At 41.5% G+C, this 21,148-nt stretch overlaps 1 protein-coding gene across 3 annotated transcripts in view; it reads left to right on the forward strand.

Moving 5' to 3' along the window:
• The window catches only part of TNFRSF21 (TNF receptor superfamily member 21), a 69,195-nt gene that overhangs the window by 40,461 nt on the left and 7,586 nt on the right, over nt 1-21,148 (forward strand). For all 3 annotated transcript variants that reach the window (XM_021692042.1, XM_021692044.1, XR_006540476.1), the window contains one exon: nt 3,755-4,020. In XM_021692042.1, coding sequence (XP_021547717.1) covers nt 3,755-4,020 — 266 coding nt within the window. The remainder of the gene's footprint in view (nt 1-3,754; nt 4,021-21,148) is intronic.

The following is a 21,148-nucleotide window of genomic DNA, read 5'->3' on the forward strand; positions in this document are numbered from 1 at the left end:
TGACATTACAGGAAAAGCAAAGTTAAGCTCCATACCCCTGTCAGCACTTTGGTGGGTTGAGGGATGTGTTGTTTTCAACCTAGGAAAAAAGAGACTTGGCATCACTTTCAGCTAAAGGGGTCAGATCGATTCAACACATCTGTCTCCAGTCTCGATGAAAACTTGGAACTCTGATGGGACAGGGGACTGGGGCACTCTGTCAGCCAGAGAGTTGGTCTCCATTTCCCTAACCCTTATGTCACATTCATAATTGGGGTGGGAATTTGCATCGTCTTGTGTGTGTGTGTGTGTGTGGAGGGGTGTTTAACAAAATGTTTTTCTAAATCTTTATTCTGTTTGGTAATTTAGCTATGGTCCCTTAAAATTGCAACAGTTTCAAGGGTTGGTGAACTATATAGCCATGGGCCATCTCATGTTGCAGGAGGAATTGCAAGAGACCTCCCTGTACTCAAAACCTAGTATGTTTACTGTTGGCCTTTACAGAAAAAGTTTGTTGACCCCTCTCTCTCCCCCGACCCCCAAGGGTACCATACCATAATTTTAAAGAAATTTTAAAGAAAAGAAATAAAGTTTTTCGCCCCAGAGAAAACTTTACCAGCATCTACTTGGTCAGTAATAACAGGTCAGGAAGAAAGCATACACATCATATCCAACCCCGAGTGCATTCATAATTTCAGCGTATAATAAAGCTCCTTACTACACCACGTTCCCTCCCTATGAACCGCAACAGAGGTACCATTAACTAGCTAGCTGACCTTGAACCAATAATAAAGTAATAAGATAAAAGGAAAACCCATTTCCCCAGCATCCAGTTTAGCAAATAGAACCTTGTGACTACCTTGGAAGTCCCTTCTGTTTCTTTACCCAGGAACCTCCACCTCTGGGCCCCAGCCCCCAGGTAACTCTCTTAATCTGGTTTAATTATCTTCCTGCTTTGCTCTGTAGTTGTCTTCTTTTGTTTTGTCTAAAACTTTTTTCTGAACAAAGAACACTTTCAAAGTCCATCAAATTTTATGTTTCATTGGCATTACTTGATTTTCTTGGGGATAAATTCTTTCTGCATTAAAATTTTGTAAGGGTTCTCAGTCCAGCAAACCCAGGAACCCGCAGTGACTGCTCAACAAATACTCTTGAAATACCCTGCAAACTTTAATTTCCCCTTTGGTGGGGTGGGGACAAGGTGCAGTGCGCTTAGGGGCCCCTCCCCTGCTGCGGGGTCGGGACCCTGCGCCATGTTGGAAGGCTGCTGTCACCAGCCATTCTCTCTGGCATCTTTAGATTTATCAACTGGGCCATGAGAGGGGGCTGTGCCCAAGAACACTGCTGACCCAGGGCAGCTCCCGCGCATCGACTCCACGTTTTCCTAGGAAAAAAAGTGAGATGAGACCTGATTTGTGGGCTTTAAATTTAGCTTCCAGTCAATGTTGGTTGAAGGAAAATCTCACTGTGTCCATTCTTTGTGTTTTTCTTTTTTTTCCTCATTTTTCTTTATTTTGTGGCTGAAAAGAAAGTATAAATGCTGGGTTTTGGAAGAGGGAACTGTTGTTACGTTTGAGCCTTTTAAACTCTGTAATTACTCTATAAAGGCGTGTATTTGCATCAGAAATGCATTTAGTCTTAAGTTTTAGTGTTCAGTATATGGAACATTTATAATGATGGGGTACTTCCAAAAATAAATCAACTCTATAGAAAATGTTAATCAGCTCATCCCCAGGGACCATAGTGAGTATGTCTATTGTACAAAGGAGGAAATGGACATGACAGTTAGTGGTTTGCCCAAAGCCACACTGTCTTCGGCATTATGAAGATTTAAGCAAAGGTCCCATGTACAAGAAAATGCAGTCATGTTTTCATGTAAGGCACTGTGGGCCTTCGTCAAATTAACCTAAATTAAGATTCAGGGACTAATGTGCCTTTTGGTATTTGGAGGAACCTACCACATCAATCACAAAGAGCTGGTTTGCTCCTTAACATTACCTGCAGGGTTTTAAATAGGACATGGAATTTTTTTTTTTTTTTTTTTTTTGAGTCTGTTGCTTGAAATCAAAAGCTCTGTATCTGGCTAAAACATTGCCCTGAAAATTGAAAAGCAGCTGGTTCAAGTGTATTTCACACTGCCAGGGAAAATCATGTGAAAATTGCAGTCATGCCTCATTCTGTGGCATTCTACTCTTAGAGTCGACAAGAAAGCAGCCTTCTACTAGGAACTTACTTTTCAAAAGCCATTTGTGGGTGGTTGATTCAGGATGCATATGCACTCTTGCAAATCAGCTGCCTCTACAGACTGGCATGGCAGAGTAAGGATTTATGTTGAGGAAACACCAAGTCCTCCATTTTCAAAGAAACTTCTGGAATTAGTATTGCGCTTTTCTTAGGCAAAAATCGAGAGCTAATTTTATAGATATTTTCCCCAACAACTGATGGGAGCAAAAAAAAGATTGTTTTCCCCTGGTTAACCTCTAGTTAATTGAAAAATTCACTTCTCTGTAATAGGAAGCTTTTCTTTATTCTCTTTCCCTTTTTTTTCCTACTTCACTTGGAAACTTGACTCTTTTTTTTTTTTTTTTTAGTTGTTAGTGTTTTAAAGACATTGTTAACTATTATAACTCTGGTATCTGGTCATGTGGGTATGGCTTCATTCAAAGACATGGTATTGGCTGAGAGGACTCACCCCCCTGTGTGGTAAACTGCCAGATCCCATACCGTGAGGTTCTCTATGACCCCATGTAGCAGTTTGGACAAAGCCAGTGTATAAATACAGAGAGAAGGTGCTTTGAAGAGGAAGACGCCAGAGCGTGCTGCTCAGGGAAAGCCACACCTCACAGAGGGTTGGTGCCAAGGGCTCATCTTGAGCTTGCAGCTTTGAGATTTGACTTGGCATTTCACCCTGCTCTCCTCAGATCTGCATACTGCAGACCCACACCGACCCAGTTTACAAGTGACTGAGAAGCCAGAATGACAATAGAATACACTGTCCAGTGAGTTGGGTTCAGTTCCCACCCAGCTACCTTTGTGATATTGGGCAAATCACAATTTTCCTAGGTGTTATTGCCTTATCTGTGCAATTGGAATGTTAATGCTTTATAAAGATGTTCCAAGAGCCAACACCTTAACATAAAACCCCGGGAGACTATAGTGATTATTATTATACTGTCATTTTGGTTGTTGTCTCCATTATAACTGTACAGGTCAACTTATAAGACTGAATAATAGATCAGAAAATTGCTTGTTGAGCATAGGATTCGAGCACCAGGAACCAGAAGTCCTTCAGGAGTGCCTCCCTGGGGCTGGAATGGCTGGGCACACTGTCGGCTGACATAAAGGACACTATTGCTAGAATCTGAAGACCCTTTATCCAGACAGTGTTGGATCATCTCCACGGCAGTTTTAATCCGTAGTTTACTTTTTTCTTAATTTCATGAAGTCACCACTTTTTTGGTCTGGGGGGCCTCTATTTGTTTACACTTGTTTCAAAACAGCTTTTTGAGGGGTAGTTATTGTCCTTCTAGGATTCGCTCCTTCTTCTCGCTCCACATTCAGGAAGTGAAATTTGCAGGAGGGCACCTAATTCCTCCCCAGGAGGGGCTGCAGATGCTGAGTGCTTAGAGAAGGCAGTCCATTCCTTTGACAGGTAACAAGGGGAGAGCGTGCTTCTTTTTTTAATTCATTAGAATAGAGTAGCCATATAGAAAGACCTTCCCTCCCATGCCAATCCCATGGATTTGTCTTTAATTTTATTTTCCCTATGGTTTAGGGATTGACATCCTGAAACTCGTCGCAGCCCAAGTTGGAAGCCAGTGGAAGGACATCTACCAGTTTCTGTGCAATGCCAGTGAGAGAGAAGTGGCTGCTTTCTCCAACGGGTACACGGCCGACCATGAGCGGGCCTACGCCGCTCTGCAGCACTGGACCATCCGGGGGCCCGAGGCCAGCCTCGCCCAGTTAATCAGCGCCCTGCGTCAGCACCGACGCAATGATGTCGTGGAGAAGATTCGGGGACTGATGGAAGATACGGCCCAGGTAATGTACCTGGGTTGTTGGTCTTTACAACTAACCTTTTGCTCCCTGAACCAGGGATATATAATAAGGAAAAATACAGATGTTAGGTGTTTTGGTTAACACACATTCCCCTTCTAGGGCCGTGGTTCTCAGTGGTTGTCCATTACAATCATCTAGAAACTTAATTTTTTTTTTAACTTGTATTAGTTTAAAGATTTTACTTATTTATTTGAGAGAGAGATAGAGAGAGAGGGCGCACAGGCGGTGGGAGGAGCAGAGAGAGAGAGGGAGAAGCAGATTCTCCTGATGTGGGGCTCGATCCCAGTTCCCCGGGATCATGACCCGAGCAGAAGGCAGATGCTTAACTGACTGAGTCACCCAGGTGCCCCCATCTAGAAACTTTAAAAGAATTCTGATAGTTGGACCCCACTGTAGACCAGTGAGATCAGAAACTCTAGGGGGAGGACCACAAATCAGTATTTTAAAAAGTTCCCTAAATAATGCTAATGTACAAAGTTGAGAATCATCCTATTTGGGGTATGTTCTAGCATCAGACTATATAGCCAGATCTGCTTCTTGCTATCCCATGTAAAGTCTCATTTTGCATAACACACTTGGAACAAATCCAAGAAGGAAGATTTTTTTTTTTCCTATTCTCTCTCCACCCACCCATTGCCCCCAGGATATTTTTTTGTGATGTAGTTTAGGGAGGCTCGATCTTACCTTCTGAGGATGCAGATTGTGCTGACAGCAGTGGGTAACAGGATTGATCGATCCTTCTTCTTGGGCTGGTTCAGTCTGCACATCAGATGGGAACTGAGGGGACCCAGGAGTGTGATTTACTAATAGTCACTGGTCACTGAGCTTTGACTTTGGAGCCAGGCATTTGGATTTGAATCCTGGCTCTGACACTTATTAGCTGGGTGACCAAGGACAAGTTACTTCAACTTTCTCTGTTTCTGTTTTCTCATGTGTAAGCCAGCCTTAATGGGCTAATTAAGATTAGAGGTAAAGTACATGGGATGCCTGATGCATTGAAGGTGTTTTACAAATGGTAGTTATGATCATAACGTAACTGATTTTACTTAGCCTTTCCTTACTCATAGTATGCATCCCTGAAAGGCCATGAATTAAGTACAAATTTGGGTATTGACTTATATGTCTCACAGACTTCGATTAAAGTTTCCGAATGTATTCCCAAAGTAAAGGAAATGTTGCCACCGAGACCTGATAAAACCCACTTAAAATTTAAAAGGCCATTCTGTTGCTGTTATTTTCCAGGGCTCTAAACTCATTATCTAAAGAGCTGGAGAGAGACTTTCCCCCATCAACTGTAATTTACGACCATTCTGTACCAAGTTTTGTATATCAAGGGACTCAGTTTTATATATTTAAGAGGTCCAAGTGCTTTTATTCTTTTTTATATGAACAGTGTAGTATTTCTTCACTATGAAAGTAAACATTTATCAGGTGGATCTTTTAATTATGTGACTGGATAAAGTTTATAGTGCTAAATGATGCTGAAAGTGGTCTTTAAACTCCTGGCATATTTTTAACTTCTTCGAGATGTGGAATTTCAGAAAAAAATATTTATGAATAGAAGGGATGGTAAACATTCAAAGGCACACACCAATGTCTTGTAACTTCCTGAGAATGATATCAGAAGTGTGGCTCAAACATGAATGGGCTTCCTTGGAATGTTGACTTTAAGAGCTGGTAAGATGAGCAGCAGACCTGAAGAAGGATCCAGATACTGGAGAATAAGTCATTAGATCTTTTTGATGATACTTATAAGAAAGGTAAAATGTGGTTGATGCAGTGTTAGGATTTGGTTAAATGGAATATTTGATAAAGTGGAAAGATGATTATGATGAATTTTTAAGGGAAAAGGAGGTTTCTCATTAGAAATATAACCATGGGAAAACATAAACATGGGGAAATGAAAAAGCACAAATGTTAATGTTACATTACTAATTCCAGGTGGTACGATTAGAAGTGATTTTTTTTTTTTTTCTGCAGTGAAAACACGTTACTTTTGTGATTTAAAGTATTTCATCAAATGACTAAGCTGAAGGGGCACCCGAGAAAGGATAAGTAGGGCTTTGTTTGTGCTAAATTGAGAGGGAGGCCCTCCTCATTTCGGTTTCAGGAGAGCAGACAGTGGTTTGTGTGACAACCCATTCTTCCTTGTTAGCATTGACTGAGGTTTGTAACGTTGGGCCAGATTTGCCAAAAAAAAATTGTTAAAACTTACTTCGCTTTTGGATTCTGCAAGTCTGTTTCATTTTTCTGTTGTACACTCAGCATTTAGAATTTGGTCCTAGTGTTCGGAGTTACTTCTCTTTTGGAGGGGGTCATGATGGTGGTGGAGTATTAACTGTAACAAATTACTTGTATGTTTCTCTGATGATTCTGTTGAGGTCCATGAATGCCTACTGAGCACCTGCTTTATTCCAGGCACTGTCATAGGTGCTGGGAAAGGTGGGCCCAAAGTCTCTGTGGAGAAGACTGCATATCAAGGAGAGTGATTCATAACAAAAATCACAGCGTCAGTGAATAAGAAAACAAAACAAAATACGTAGTCCCCAAGTGCCAAACTCTTGTACCCTTTAGTTCTTTCCTCTTATCTCGTCTATATCCAAGATTCTAATATCTATTTTGTTACTTATTTTTTAAGGGAGAGGGGCATCAGTGCATCCTATAGCTTTCTCTGTGGCTCTAGTGTAGCCTGTGTGTGATGACGGAGGCTAAGAAGCCAATATTAAGCTTCTCGGTCCATGTTTTCATAATGCCCATCATTGTGTAGCCACATTGTGGACCCAGCTCTTGACTCTAATTTTAATAGCCAAGGAGCATGGATTTCTGCCGGTCAGCTCTTACTAATCACACAGTATGTAATTGTCTGCAGGTTATCTCTGAGATTAGTTGAGTCAAACAAGACAGAATGCAGGGGGCATAATCGAGACTTATTCTTCCCACTTGATGATGGATTTGTATTCTTTGTGTATCGTGGTCCTGCTGGGGACTTGAGACTTGGCCCTAGGAGTTAATGGAACCTTAATGTGTAAAAATGACTGTGTGTGTATTATTTGAAAATGGTTAATGTTTTTTCCTATTCATGAACCTGAGAGCACCCACCTTATGTTCCACTCAAAGGATTAGCCTGGTGTGCCTTTTAGTTACCTCTGTCAGGAACAGCTGGTCCATTATTAACCATGGTGGCCTATTAGCCATTTTTTAATTAAATGCATCCCAGTCTGACCTTTTCTTGTTTTAAAAAATTTCTTTGTGTACTAAAAATATTATATAATAATATTCACTTTTTGGTGTACTGTTGAGTCCTTTATTTATTTAATTTTTATTTTTTTTTAATTCATTTATTTGACACAGAGAGAACGAGAGAGAGAAAGAGAAAACACAAGCAGGGGGAACGGCAGGCAGAGGGAGAAGCAGGCTCCCCCCTGAGCAAGGAGCCCGATGCGGGGCTCCATCCCAGGACCCTGAGATCATGACCCAAGCCAAAGGCAGCCACTTAACCAACTGAGGTGCCCCGAGTCCTTTTTTTTTTAAAAAAAAAATTAAGTTTTTAAGAGCAGTTTTAGGTTTAAAACAAAATTGAGAGGGAGGTACAGATATTTCCCATATACCTTCTGCTCCAACATTTGCATAGCCTTCCCCACTGTCAATATCACTTACCGGAATGGTACATTTTTTACCGAGGATGAATCTACACTGACATATAATAATCACCCTAAGCCGATACCTTAGAGCTCACTAAGTTGTATATTCTTTAGGTATGGACAGATGTATAATGACATATATTCATCATTATACTATCATACAGAATATTGAGACTGTTCTCCCTCCTACCCCACCCCTGACAACCACTAATCTTTTTACTGTCTCCATGATTTTACCTTTTCCAGAATGTCGTATGGTGGGAATCATGCAGCCTTTTCAGATGGGCTTCTTTCACTTAGTAACGTGCAGTTAAGGCTCCATCATGTCTTTGCATGACTTGATGGCTCATTTTTTAGCTCCAAATAATATTCCATTGTCTGATTGTACCAGTTTTATTTGTCCATTCACCTTCCTGACTCTTTCTTTATCGGAGGTATGTGTTGTATTTTTCGAGTTCAGCGTCTGCAGCCTTCCAGAATCCTGTGCGTTCCTCCCGTCCAGGGCATTAGCATTTGGTAGACGCGGCAAAGCAGTGGGACAATAGTTGGAAGTTATTGGGACTTTGCCAAAGCTATTTAAAAACCCTAATACAGCATTCCAAAATGTATGCTCTTTTTTTCCATCCTTTTACTTTTTTTTTTTTTTTCCTGAGGCTTTATTTAAAGAAAGTCTTTTGTAAGCAGCATGTATTTAAGGTTTCAAAAAAAATCTAGTCCGACAGTGCTTGTCATTGAATTAGAGAATTTCAGTGTGGTTACATTTCTCATGTAATTCCTCATATATTTGGGTTTAAATCTACCATCTGATTTTTTTTTTTGTATTTGTCCTCTCTCTCTTTTTTTTTTCTCTCTTCTTTCTTGCCTTCTTTGTATTAATCAAGTTTTTTTTTATTATTCCACTTTTCCTCCTCTTGTGGCTTGTTATAAATGTTTTACTTTACTTTTAATGGTTCCCATAGAGATTACAACTTGCACACTTAAATCATGGGGGACGTTTCCTAAGTGTGTACTTCTTACTGTTTCTAAACAGCATGACAGCCTAAGGAGACTTTAATTCTATTTATCCTTCTCTTGCATTATGTTTTTTATTGTCGTGAATTTTAACACCACACATTTCTTAGCCCCCAAAAGGCATAATTAGTATGGTTTAACACAGTCAGGATTCACATGGATTTACCTGCATATTGATCTTTTCTGTTGTTCTTCATTCCTTTCTGCAGCTTCAACTTCTACGTGAGTCATTTTTCTTTGGCCTCAAGAATACTTAGTGCAGGTTTCTAGCAATAAATTCTGTTTTTCTGTGTCTGGAAAATGCCAACTAAATAAAAAAATTGCATTATTTGCCCCCCCCCCTTTTTAAAAGATTTTATTTATTTATTTGACAGAAAGAGAGCTCTGAAAGAGAGAGAGCACAAGCAAGGGGAGAGGCAGAGGGAGAGGGAGAGAAGCAGGCTCCCTGCTGAACAGGGAGCCCAACTTGGGACTCGATCCCAGGACCCTGAGATCATGATGTGAGCCGAAGGCAGACGCTTCTGACTGAGCCACCCGGGCACCCGTGCCCTTTGTTTTTGAAGGATAGCTGGAAAAGAGAATTTAGTTTGACTGTTATTTCCTCCTGATGCTTTCATTTCTGGATTTAAGTTTCCCCTGCTAAAGAGCAAAGGGGATGTTGTGATTTTATGTTCCTATCTGTATTACATAACAAATTAGGTGTACAGTATTTTACCAGACACTTTGGGCAACGCAAAGATGAGTATAAAGCGGGGTCAGTGCTGTCAAGGAAGCTTACAGTTGAATGGAAGAAACATATATACTTAACACGGTTTAAGGGAATAAATCCACAAGAGTGGGAGGAGGAAAGTTGCCGGATGTATAGCTAATCAGTCGGCCATTACGGCCCCAAATGGGAACAGGAGTGTAGAGATGTGTGCCAGGTTAAATTCCTGCCCTGGCAGCATATCACTTTGGGAACATTCTGGTAAGTTACCTGGCTCTCTGCCTCAGTTTGTTCTTGAGGAAATGGGAACCCCGTTAGTGCCTGTCCTGTGAGCTGTTGTGAGGATTAGTTGAGTGTGTCCCACAGTAAGTACCTGGTGAATGTTTACTATTCATAGTTGCAATTATTTCCCGATTCTAGAGGCAAGCAAGATGGAAGAAGGCTCCTAAGTAGCACCAACTCATTCACAGAATGGATCCTTTAAATCCTGAACACTGAGGGGTTCGATACTGACTGTCGGGTGGGGAGGCACCTCCAGTTCCAACACTGCTTAAAGTGGACGGTTGAGTATCAGGGTTGCCATCCGGGTTCAGTGCCCAAGAACTGGAAATTCCAGCTAATTGTAAATATTTATTCCTTACTGCCTGAGCAAATGTTCCTAGGCTGGGGATGTTTTCTCTAGTGAAGAAACAAAGGTGATGGTATGTGTGAAGATAATGGTCTGCTTTCTCACTGGCTGTCAGAAAAAGGGAAACAAAATTGAGCAACTGAATTTCTAGGTTTACTCTCACCTCCCCTCCCCTCCCCTCTGCTTTCCCCTTCCTCTCCCCCCCTCCCCCCCCTCCCTCCCCCCCCCCCCTCCCCCCACCTCTTTTGCCCTTTTCTTTTCTTTCCTGGACTTGGTGTATTCAAATAGGCTTAACCAGTGCACTCTTTTTCTTTTTTTCCGCTGCTTGGAGGGGGTGGACTTGTTATTTTTCTCTATAGGAAACCTTGGGTAAATGATTTCTCGGACTCAGATTTTTCTATTTAACATGGGAAATCAAGTGGTTATCAGAATTAAATGAAGTACTGTTTTGTTAAACTGTGGGATAGAAGAAAGTGAGGTAGTAAAGCGATGCTTACTGGCTAGGTTCGGCAGTAATTGTGATTTGAATTTCAGTATCCCTTTTTTGTCTTATTTTGATAAGGGATGGAAAAAGAAATTTTATGTACATTAAAAAATGCTAATCTTAAAAACAACCACAAGAATTTAAAATAATATGAAGTGTTACTTCAGCTGTCTGCTTTGACCAGAGACTCACAAATGTAAAAAATTGGTGCTGGGGCGGCACCTGGGTGGCTCAGTCGGTTAAGTGCTGGACTCTTGGTTTGGACTCAGGTCATGATCTCAGGGTTGTGAGATCAGCCCCACATCGGGCTCTCTGTGCTCGGTGCAGAGTTTGCCTGAGATCCTCTCTCCCTCTCCCTCTCCCTCTACCCTCCCCTCCAGAAAGAAAGAAAGAAAGAGAGAGAGAGAGAGAGAGAGAGAGAGGGAGGGAGGGAGGGAGGGAGGGAGGGAGGAAGAAAAGAAAGAAAGAAAGAAAGAAAGAGAGAGAGAGAGAAAGAAAGAAAGAAAGAAAGAAAGAAAGAAAGAAAGAAAGAAAGAAAATCTTTAAAATAAAAAAGAATTGGGGCTCCTCAGGCAGGGGAGTATCTTATCATTCCTTCCCTCCTTCCATTAGATTAGATAGAGTAAAACTACACTAGTGGACCTGAAGCCAACCTTGTTGTGGGCTGCTGTGTAGTAGAATGAGATTCTTGATCCCTTCCAGAAACCATGCAGGAGACCTATGTCCCAGAGACCCTTCCCCCCCCCCCCCCCCCCCCCCCCCCCCCACCCGACAGCGGTTGGAGCCCGGATGGCTTTGAATCTCAACAGCGCCGGGAGCACTGGGCTTTCTGTTTTGGCAAGGACAGCACCACTGCTTCTGCACAGAGGGAATTACAGTTGCTGATTTATTTTTTTTGTTTACCAGCTGCAGGATGCAACTGTCCTTATCTATGGTCTGACTGAGACCAGCTATTTTCAGAAATTTAACACAGTGAGGGCGCGTTGAGGCAAATACCAGCTGTAGGTTTAACTGCTGGCTTTTTGGCTGTTCAGATTTGTCTTTGTCTTTAATGTGCTAGTTGGTCATCTCTGAGAAAATAAGGATTACTACCCCCAGGCCCTAAGTTGTTAGCTGAACTCCCCTGGATCTTGCGCCTGCCCTCTGCCGTGTGACCACAGCGCTGAGGGGCATTTGAGGTCAAGTTACTTTCTTTGCAGCGTGTGACTGTGGGCTCTGGGGAACCCCTGGTGTGGTGAGAAGGGGACTTTATAAAGGGATTGCTGCCACACAGGAGGCCCAGGTCCTTTTAGCTGTGCTTGTGGGGAGGGCGGTCATCGTGTACAAAGAAGCGAGATCTGTGAATAAGCTGTTAGGTGTTCAGTGTCGTTTCAGGCCGTTCTACTTATTATTATATTCCAAGGTTTCATTTAGTTAGTCAACAACCTTTTGTCGAGCACCAGCTGTGTTTCTGGTACTATGTAAAGGAAGGTGGTCTCCGGGCCTTTCAGTAGCTCAGTCACCGAGATGGAGACTCTTGTGCAAATAATGACAATTCAGTGGGATCAGCAGATGTTAGAACAGAAGGGTACACAGGAAATTATAAGGTTGTAGAGGAAGGCAGGGGTACTGACCCACCAAAAAACACATAGAAAACAATAGCAGACGTATATTTGTCCATTTGAAAGTCATTTTTAAAGGGAAAAAAAACCAGACTGTAGTTTCTTTCAAGACTGGATTTTGGTCCTCATCCCTGAGATTTTCCATCTGGTTTCTGCCTACGGAGCCCTACCTACTTGATCACACCAAGGGCTTCTCAAGCCTTTGACTCTGCAAAGAACACTTGTTTTACTGAGAATCTTGTTGTGTTTTGCTCCGTTGCAAGCTTTTCAGAAAGCTTTCACTGTTGTGCAGTGTGAAAAGTACAGGAATAAAGGTACGATGTCTCACTTCATGGCAGGGCTGGAGTTCGAACTTTGAATCTCTAAGAACTAATAGAAGGGACCGGTGCATCCAACAATTTGACTTTTGACTTCTTAAGTTCATAGCTGCCCGTAAGGATCTGGGGAGGATTAGAGAGAGTGTAGATACCAGAGATCATAAAGATAAATGCCCAGTTCTGCACTTTGAGTGCAGGGGCTCATTGAATAGGGGCTCAGTACATGTTTGCTGCTATCTTCTATGTTGAAATTTGAATTCTGCATTCTCCTTTTCTGACTCAGGAGCAAATGATACCACTCTGCACATTAAGGAGAAAGGGAACCAACATTTGCTGAGTATCTACTGTTTCCCAAACCCTGGGTGCTTGACATCTGCGATTACCTAGCAAGCTTTCATGGTCCTGAGAGGTATAGGTTGGTATTAGAATTCAGACATATTTCTGTATTTTGTTGAAGGCCATGTTCAGTGTATGATGCACCATTATACACACGACTAAGGAAGCTATTAAAACATTACCATTTATAGTTGTAAGATATATCCCTATTTGAGAGATGTTAAAATGTGAAAAAATATACACCATAGAATTAATAAAATATGATAGTTGAGCTTGAGTGTACAGTTTATAAGGAGAAGTCTAGAAGCAGATTCTTGGAGTCTTGAGATCGATACACTCTCTCTCTTAACATGTATTCACACGTGCTTTTTTTTTTTTCTTTTTAAAATTGCCTTTAAGGATAAGATCGATTAACATAAGCAACTTATTTAGTAAACACAAATGGAATACCCATTATGGTTCGAGCCCTGTGCCAGACACTGGAGATACTAGATGAAAACTCATGCATACAAAACACATACAAAACAAAACACAAAAACAGGGAATCCTCCCTGAAGATGCTGACAGTTTTATAGGAGGCATAGGTATGAGCCACAATTTAGAGGATATTCTGTGGATTTGAAGTGGCCTTTTATTTTTCTCCTGAGACACAGTGTCTCCATGTTCAGAAAAGGCCGAATTTATTAGTTGATGACACTTTCCACCCCTTAATACACACCCTTACTGGCTTTCTCAAAGAATCCACTGAGAGGAAATCAGAATCAATATTGTGAAAACAAGCTTATTTTCTCCATCAACTACCAGTGCTGGGTATCATATTTTTACTTATTTTTGGAGCCAAAACTCATATCTGGATAAAGCTTCATAGCTTCTAGTTTGGGCCTAGCTTCTCCATCCTATGTTTATGAGACTGTCTCTTGATCTGTTATAACTCATGTGCCAATGGCAGATGCACTTGCTAATGAGAAATTGCATCATGGTCAACAGTAGGTTTTATGATACACCAGTTGATTTCAACATTTTAAACACTTATTCCTCATATTCTTTGGGAGCGTCAGCTGTCACTCCTGATTTTCCCATTACATTTTTTTTTTTCACAGAGAAACTTTGATTTATCCACAGTTGGGCTTTGTCAGGGGACATGGAATGACCAACCATTAAAATGACTTGTCACCAAAAAAAGAACTAGAAAAAAACACGGGGAAATTCTTTGTTTTTAATCTCACAACAGTAGGTAAGTCTCTTCTGACAATGATAGAAAACACTGAAGTCATACAAGAAAGAATCAACTCCTTAACAATAAATGTACAAGCCAGAAAGCATCATAGGCAAAATCAAAAGACAGAATAAGGACTGGGAGAAGTTGTTTGCAACATAGGGTTAATAGCCTTAAAAAAAAAAAAAAAATGAAGAGCTTTTACAAATTAATTAAGAGACCAATGACCCAAAAGAAAAATGGGCAGTCTGTGAACAAGAGAGTTCACAGAAAAGGAAATACTGAAGATTCTTAAAGGTATAGGTTTTTTAGCCTTGTTCAGAATAAGAAGAATTAAAATGGAAACCTACACTGAGATACAATTTTAAGCTCTTAGATGGTAAGGAGGGAAAAGTATGACACCGTTTTTTGTGTGTTGTGAGGGTGTAGGGAAAGAAGCACAGTATCCATTGCTAATGTGTGTGTACATTAGCCCAACCCTTGTGGAGAACCATCTGTATTATCTACCAAAGTGTATGGCAGTTGACTACTGACCTTGCACTCCCAGGAATATGTCCTACAGGTAGTCGCACCTACCTCTGCCACGTGTGTAGAAATTGCAAGTATTCCTCTGCATAAATGCCCTGCAACAGAGAATTGGTCGTGTAAGTTGTGGAACATCCACACAGTGGAACAGTCTGCACTTGTCGAAAGGAGTTAGTCAGCCGTTTATGTGCTAACCTCAAGAACTGTTTTTAAATGGAAAAAAGGCAAAGTGCAGAACAGTGGGTGCGCTCGGCCACCATATTGTGTTAAAAAAAAGTAAAAGTAAAAAAATGTAATAAATACAGAAGAGCTGGGATCAGGTGGAGACTATATATTACCTATTTATTGGTATATCGACTGTGTGGAAGAGGACACGAGGAACTGGTTAGAGTCACCACCAGCAGGGGAACTGAGTAGCTGAGGGAGAAGTATTGTTCATGGTAGCCCCTTTCATACTTTTGGAATTATGTACCAGGTATAGTTCTAATTCTAAGAACGCATCGAACTAATAATTTTATTAAATAATACTAATTTAATCAAATTGAGCAGGTTCAAAACACTTTGAGTCACTGAGATGAGCTTGAGCCTTCTTACCTCAAGGTCATGAGTTTCCTATGAAGTTCCTTTCTATCTTCCACAACGCCTTAAGGCAAGCTTGTAAGATTCATGCAACTTCTTTTCATGGTTAGAATTGTTCAAAGGCTGTTTTGTGGGAAAGGCTTCCTAAGGGTTCTCAGTGAGTGAAATTTAAGGAAGCCCACGTCATTTCCAGCAGCATGATCTCCTCATGTGTCCATGGGGCTGAGCTTTTGTAAGGCTCAGCAGTATGTCTGAATGTGAGTGAGCTCCAGCTCTGAACTAAGAGAGCCCACTTACTCTATCTAATCTCTTCCTTTCTAGTCCATGAGTCAGCTCAGGGCTGCAGTGTTACTGTTGATGTCCGCAGCCTGGACAGCTTGCAGACACATGCGCCCGCAGCTGGGCGGGGCTCACCCTCCCCGAGCCAGCTGGTTCTTACCAGCTCTAGCAGCTTCCTACAGCACTACCTGGGGCTTCCTCTGGCTCTTCCCCTCTGCATCCAGGAGAGGAACAGATCCCTTACTTAGGGCAAGGATTGGCCACCTTGACTTAAATGTGGGTGGATTCGTGGGCTTTGGGATTCAGTTTTGAAGTTAACTCTTAGAAATAAACAGAATTGATGGATGACCTATACACGCAAGACTGGCAACTACCTTGACTTGGGCCTGGGGTAGTTCAGGGAGAAACACACTCTGGCCAGCTAACCTGGGATAAAGTTTAAATATAGCCTTAAGGAAGGTGGCAACTGATACAAAATTCTTTCATTATGCTATGCTTGGATAGATCTAGGGTGGGTGTGAGGTGTCTTTTAAAACAATTTCCCAGTGGCTTTGTCATTTTTTGGCCAAGGTAATCCTCTGAGCCTCCCAAGGGTGAGTTCCTTCATTCTGTGGGCTCTGCTGGGGCTCCCAGCTCTCGGAGGCTCAGTGTCCACTCAGCTCTGCTACGGTGGTGGTCTGACAAAGGGCTTCCCAGGGAAGCTAAGCAGGGCTTCTTGGCATTGCACTCCTGTTGCAGCTTCCATCCCATGACCTCCAGTGGCCTTGGGGGGATCTAGACCACATAAGACCAGCAATGTCTGCTTGGCAACTGATGATTTTGATTTAAGTGTTAGCCCTGTTCCCTGCTTATGCAATGGAAGCACCTCCTTATCTCCCTTTCCTGTGGCAGGGACTGGGCAAGAGAAGAAAGACGGAAAGACAACAACAGACTAAAGAGTCAGAAGCCTAGGAAAAGTTTGGGGAATTTTTGTCTTATAGTTATTTGGCTGTTAGCCCTCTTGTATAATTATTTTCTGAACTAAAAAATAAGGCTTACGAAACAAAAAAAGTTGAAAACACAGTACAGCAAACATCCATAAACTTACCAACTAGATTTAACAGTTAATTCACATTTTAACATCTTTGCTTTATCTATATACATGCATGTATATTTCTAGTTCACATTTCCATTTCCAAGACTTCCCTCCAAATTTCTTTAAAACTGATACTACTTCTGAGGGCTAAGGAATCAGCACCTTCCCGTGTCCTTTTTTTCTTTTTGTTTGCAAAAAAAATTTTACTGGGTAAATTTGGATCATGCTTGCCAAGACCTCTTACTCTGAGTTGAATTTAATAAGAATTCACACTAGAGGAATAAAGTCATTGTCTCCTACTCATTTTTCCTTTTTATTAAGTTGGGGACCACTGCTGTATTTGTTTCATTTTTTTAAGGAGAAATCATTGTATTTCTCAGGTATTATTCACTATCTGAACTTAGGAATTGAATAGATTCAGATAATTTTTGGAGAGACAGTTGGTAACTGTCATTATCTGAACCCTCATTTATATCTGAAATCCTGGAACTACATAGATTTAGATAACAAAGCTCTCCTTATTATCTGCATCCCTGTTCTCTAAACACAGGAACTACATAGACTCAGTGTCTAGATACTCATATGTCAAGGGAGATAGCCCTTGCTTTTATCAGAGCCCATTCTTATGTACTTACTAGACCTATAGGAGGTCATGAAATCTAATTTGATTTCGATTACATGAGCTCTTGGGAGAGCAGGGGTAACAAGCTTGGCATACTATCATCATCCTTAAATAATTTTAGTTATGTATTTATTTGTGACTGTAATTCCTTTGAGGTGAAATTTTAGTGGCAATTGAATGTGTTTGTTTTTTTTAAACAGTCACTGGTCTGTTGGGATCTGGAATATTTTCAAATACAAAGCCAAGTTATTGGGCCACAGTTGAAGTGTCTGATATTTACAGAATCTCTCATCTTTATCTCAGAGCGAGAGTGTGAGCTTGCCATTGAGTTACAGATCCTTGTGGACCCTGCCTTTTGCCCCTTCCCTCTGGCTCAGAAGCCAGAGCAGCATCTTGTGGTCATGTAATTGCTTGTATTGCGTGTATGGGGGTTTGACATTTCCTGTAAATGCCTAGTGGGTCCAGACAGAGAAGTGACATAGCTCAGCAAGGAGGATCACTTAGAAACTAGACGGACCTGATCTTGAATCCTTGCTTTGTGACCTTGGGCAGCTTATGCAAAACTCTTAGAGGGTCAGTTTTCTCATCTGTCAGATGAAGTTCATAAGAGCTACCTTCACAGCGAATGGATTACTTATATTTCATGCTGAATCATTTTGCACAGTACTGGTATTGGTTTATTTCTTAAAGTCCCTGTTGTTTACTGGATCTGAGCAACAAGCTGGTCAGCTCAGATGGAATAGCAATTAGTTTTCATTGAATTTAGCAAATGGGCTTTTAAAAACCATTATTGAAGTGATGGAAAATTTCACAAATGTGGCATAGGATTTTCCCCGCTTTCTAAGTGTTGAATGAGGTCTGGAGGGAAAGTTCAGTGGAAAGGGTAACCTTTGACTGTAAGGAAGCTTCTTCTTGAACCTATCAGGCATATCTGGCTATAGAGTGGGGGACAAGGGGCCATGTGGAATCCAACTAGGTAGTGCCTGGAGCCAAGGGGTTAAGTTGAACCCCTTTAGCAGATTGGCAAGGAGCATCTAAGCTGGGTAATTAATGCTTCATTTCAGGGGGTCATTGATGCATCAAAGTTGTTAATTAGTTTTATGAAAACAGATTGTGCAACCACAGGAAGATTGTAATTGGGTAGTAATTGAAAATAACGCAGTGGTAAACCTTAGTTGGGTGAATCAGCCGGGGGGTAACTTGAAAGGAGAAGGGGAGTGGGGGGGGGGGGGTGGGGGGAGGGGAGAATGGCATAGCAAGAGGAGGGCAGACAATAAATAAAACATAAGTTGAACAAAGATGACCTGGTCTATCATTTTTGTTCAGAAATGAGGAAACAGGTCTAAGGAGGGAAGGGATTTTTCTAAGACCACACAGCCAGTTAGAGGTCTGTTTCCTCTCTTCCCTTGCAGTGAAATCCCAGGATATTAATGACTTTGATGTTTAGGAGTTGACTATGAGGAACATTACAATGCACGCTGGAAAGACTGCTTCTGAGGCAGAGAGTACACTTAGGAAAGCTGCTAGATCATAGGAGGGAAGAAAGGTAGTCTTAGAACCTTGTTTCATTTCACTTTTGCCATGACCCAGACTTGCAAGGATGTTCCTTTACCACCCATTACTGGACCATCCCCAAGGACTAGAAGACTCTTCAGCCTCCACAGTGTATCCTCTTAAGAAGGGCCAGTCGACGGGGAAAGTGCTTTTTGGTTTGATACTAAAAGAGAAGACTTATTTTTGAGCTTCAGTTTCAGGTTGTAATTCAGCTGAGCACCCGGAGTGGGCACTTCGCTTTGGAACCAGTAGGAGCAGAGGGTTGTCCGGACACAGCTGGAAATGGCTCATTCCAGCGTAGCCCAAATACAGGTTCAGTCCCCGTTCTCACTAACGCGGCTACAAACTTCTATAGCCCAGAGGTGTTCAAGCCCCCAGATTTCAATCAATACCTTGTTTACCTCATCCATTTGGCTGGTTCCTTGGACTCAGTGGTTCTGGTAATCAAAAGGAAAACAGGTCAGCAGAGCAGCTTTAGTTAGGTGTGACTCAGCCACGGACTTGGAGGTGAACCGTTTCTCCCTCTTCCTCTATCACTTGGGACTAATAAATACAGTATCTGGAAGGACTAAGTGTACTTGCATGGAGACTAATCAGGAGGACATTTGGGGGCTCATTTGGCCAAAATAAATTGCATGCTCTTGAAGTTCACACAATAGAACCACCGGTCTGGTTTTGGCTGCTTGGGGAGCTCTCGCCTCATCATCCCTGCCTCCTCCCCTTTCTGTGTGTCTTACCGTCTCTACCTCATTTCTCCAGTGAGTCTTCCAAGTGAGCATGATGAGCTCATGGCTGGGAGGCAAAAAGAATTGTATCTTTTAAGTTTCTCCAAAGGGACTTCGATTATCTGGTGGATAGATTGCCTTCACTGGCCAAGTTTCCCGAGAGGCCTTTCTCTTAAGGCTTAATATGTACCTCACTGCAATAAGTTGGGGGGGCAGTGTTGCCCTTTTAGGCCTGAGAACTCTTAACAAAAGTCTAGAGAGGTGCTCGGACAAGTAGGTGATCTTCCAACTCTCCTGTTCCTTGGCTACCAATATAAATAGGATCCACAGCAGCCATAACATTTTCAAGTTAGCAAAAGGAAAACATACTTATCAGTGGTAACTGCTTTTAAAAAATAACATGTATTGTTTTTATAATTATAAAAGTTAATATTAATATGTCCCTGTAGAGAACTTGGAAGGCTCTAAGATGCATAAGGAATAAATTAAGTCAATATTTTGTGAATATTTGGATAAGTTTATGTTTACAGCTTTTGCAAGAGGATGAGACTCTTTTCTGACTTTCTTGTTTAGAGTATTTGTCTTTTGGGACGCCTGGGTGGCTCAGTTGGTTAAGTGACTGCCTTCGGCTCAGGTCATGATCCCAGATTCCCGGGATCGAGTCCGGCATCGGGCTCCCTGCTTGGCAGGGAGTCTGCTTCTCCCTCTGACCCTACCCCCTCTTGTGCTCTCTCACTCTCAAATAAATAAATACAATCTTTAAGAAAAAAAAAGAACTTTAAAAAAAATAGAGTATTTGTCTTTTAGTATCTAAGTCTTTTTAGAGGTGTTCTTTATTTGCTATGAACTCAGCAGTGAACTTTCTGAATCAATAAAGAATTAATTTATTCCACATATCCTGATGACTTCATTTCCAGTTAGAGCTATCATAGGTCATACAATGCTTGAGTTGCTGTGTTGCAATGCAATTTTGATGGGTATTGTAAAGAGTAAGTTCAAGGAAGGAAGGAAATTAAGTTTCTATGAGCAAGGTTTTCTTTTCTTATAGGAAAAAAATGCAAATAACTTTAGAGAAATCTGGAATGCAACTGGCTGCTGTGTATCCTGCATAAAGCAAGGGATACCTACACTTAGTAGCTGAATAGATTTTCTAGGAAGATGGTTGTCACGTGATCTCGGGCTTTGGCTATGGTTGTTAGCCCCACTGTGGCGATGCTAAAACCATTTTTAGGGGCATTTTCATATTCTCTTGACTCATTGTTAATGATAAGAGAGCATTCTGCAGCATTCTTTCTTTCTGAATGATGTTGGAAATCATGCATTTAATTTCCATGGGTAGGATCCTCTGGCAAAAGTGGAGAAAAAATTAAATATTTAAAGTTTTGAACTAAGTTCAGGAAATGGGTGGGTGGACTCCTTAGTCTGTTGGCATGTGATTTGGGGGCAGGAATTTCTTTTTTTGAGCGAGAACAGGGCACTATATTGACTGGCCGTGTTGTCCAATGTAATGTTGTCCCTGAGAACCAAAGTGTAGACAAGTGCTCTTTGTCTAATTGAGTGAATAAAAATGTGTATTGGCATGAATGGCCATGTGCATTTTCAGGGCGGAGGGGCACATGCTGGGGCCCTATTGAATTAAAAAATTTAAAAGCATATACATAAAACTTTGTGGATCGGAAGGGGGCAGCTGGGAATGCATTACCCAAGTCTTAAACTCGGGGTATGGGTGGTTGTGCAGAGGACAAATGCTGTTGGAACGGTAGACACGTGCAATAATTGATGGTCTTGGAATCTGCAGTCAGTTGCAAGAA

The sequence above is a fragment of the Neomonachus schauinslandi genome, chromosome 8 (assembly GCF_002201575.2).
Source record: "Neomonachus schauinslandi chromosome 8, ASM220157v2, whole genome shotgun sequence".
In the NCBI taxonomy this organism is placed as follows: Eukaryota; Metazoa; Chordata; class Mammalia; order Carnivora; family Phocidae; genus Neomonachus; species Neomonachus schauinslandi.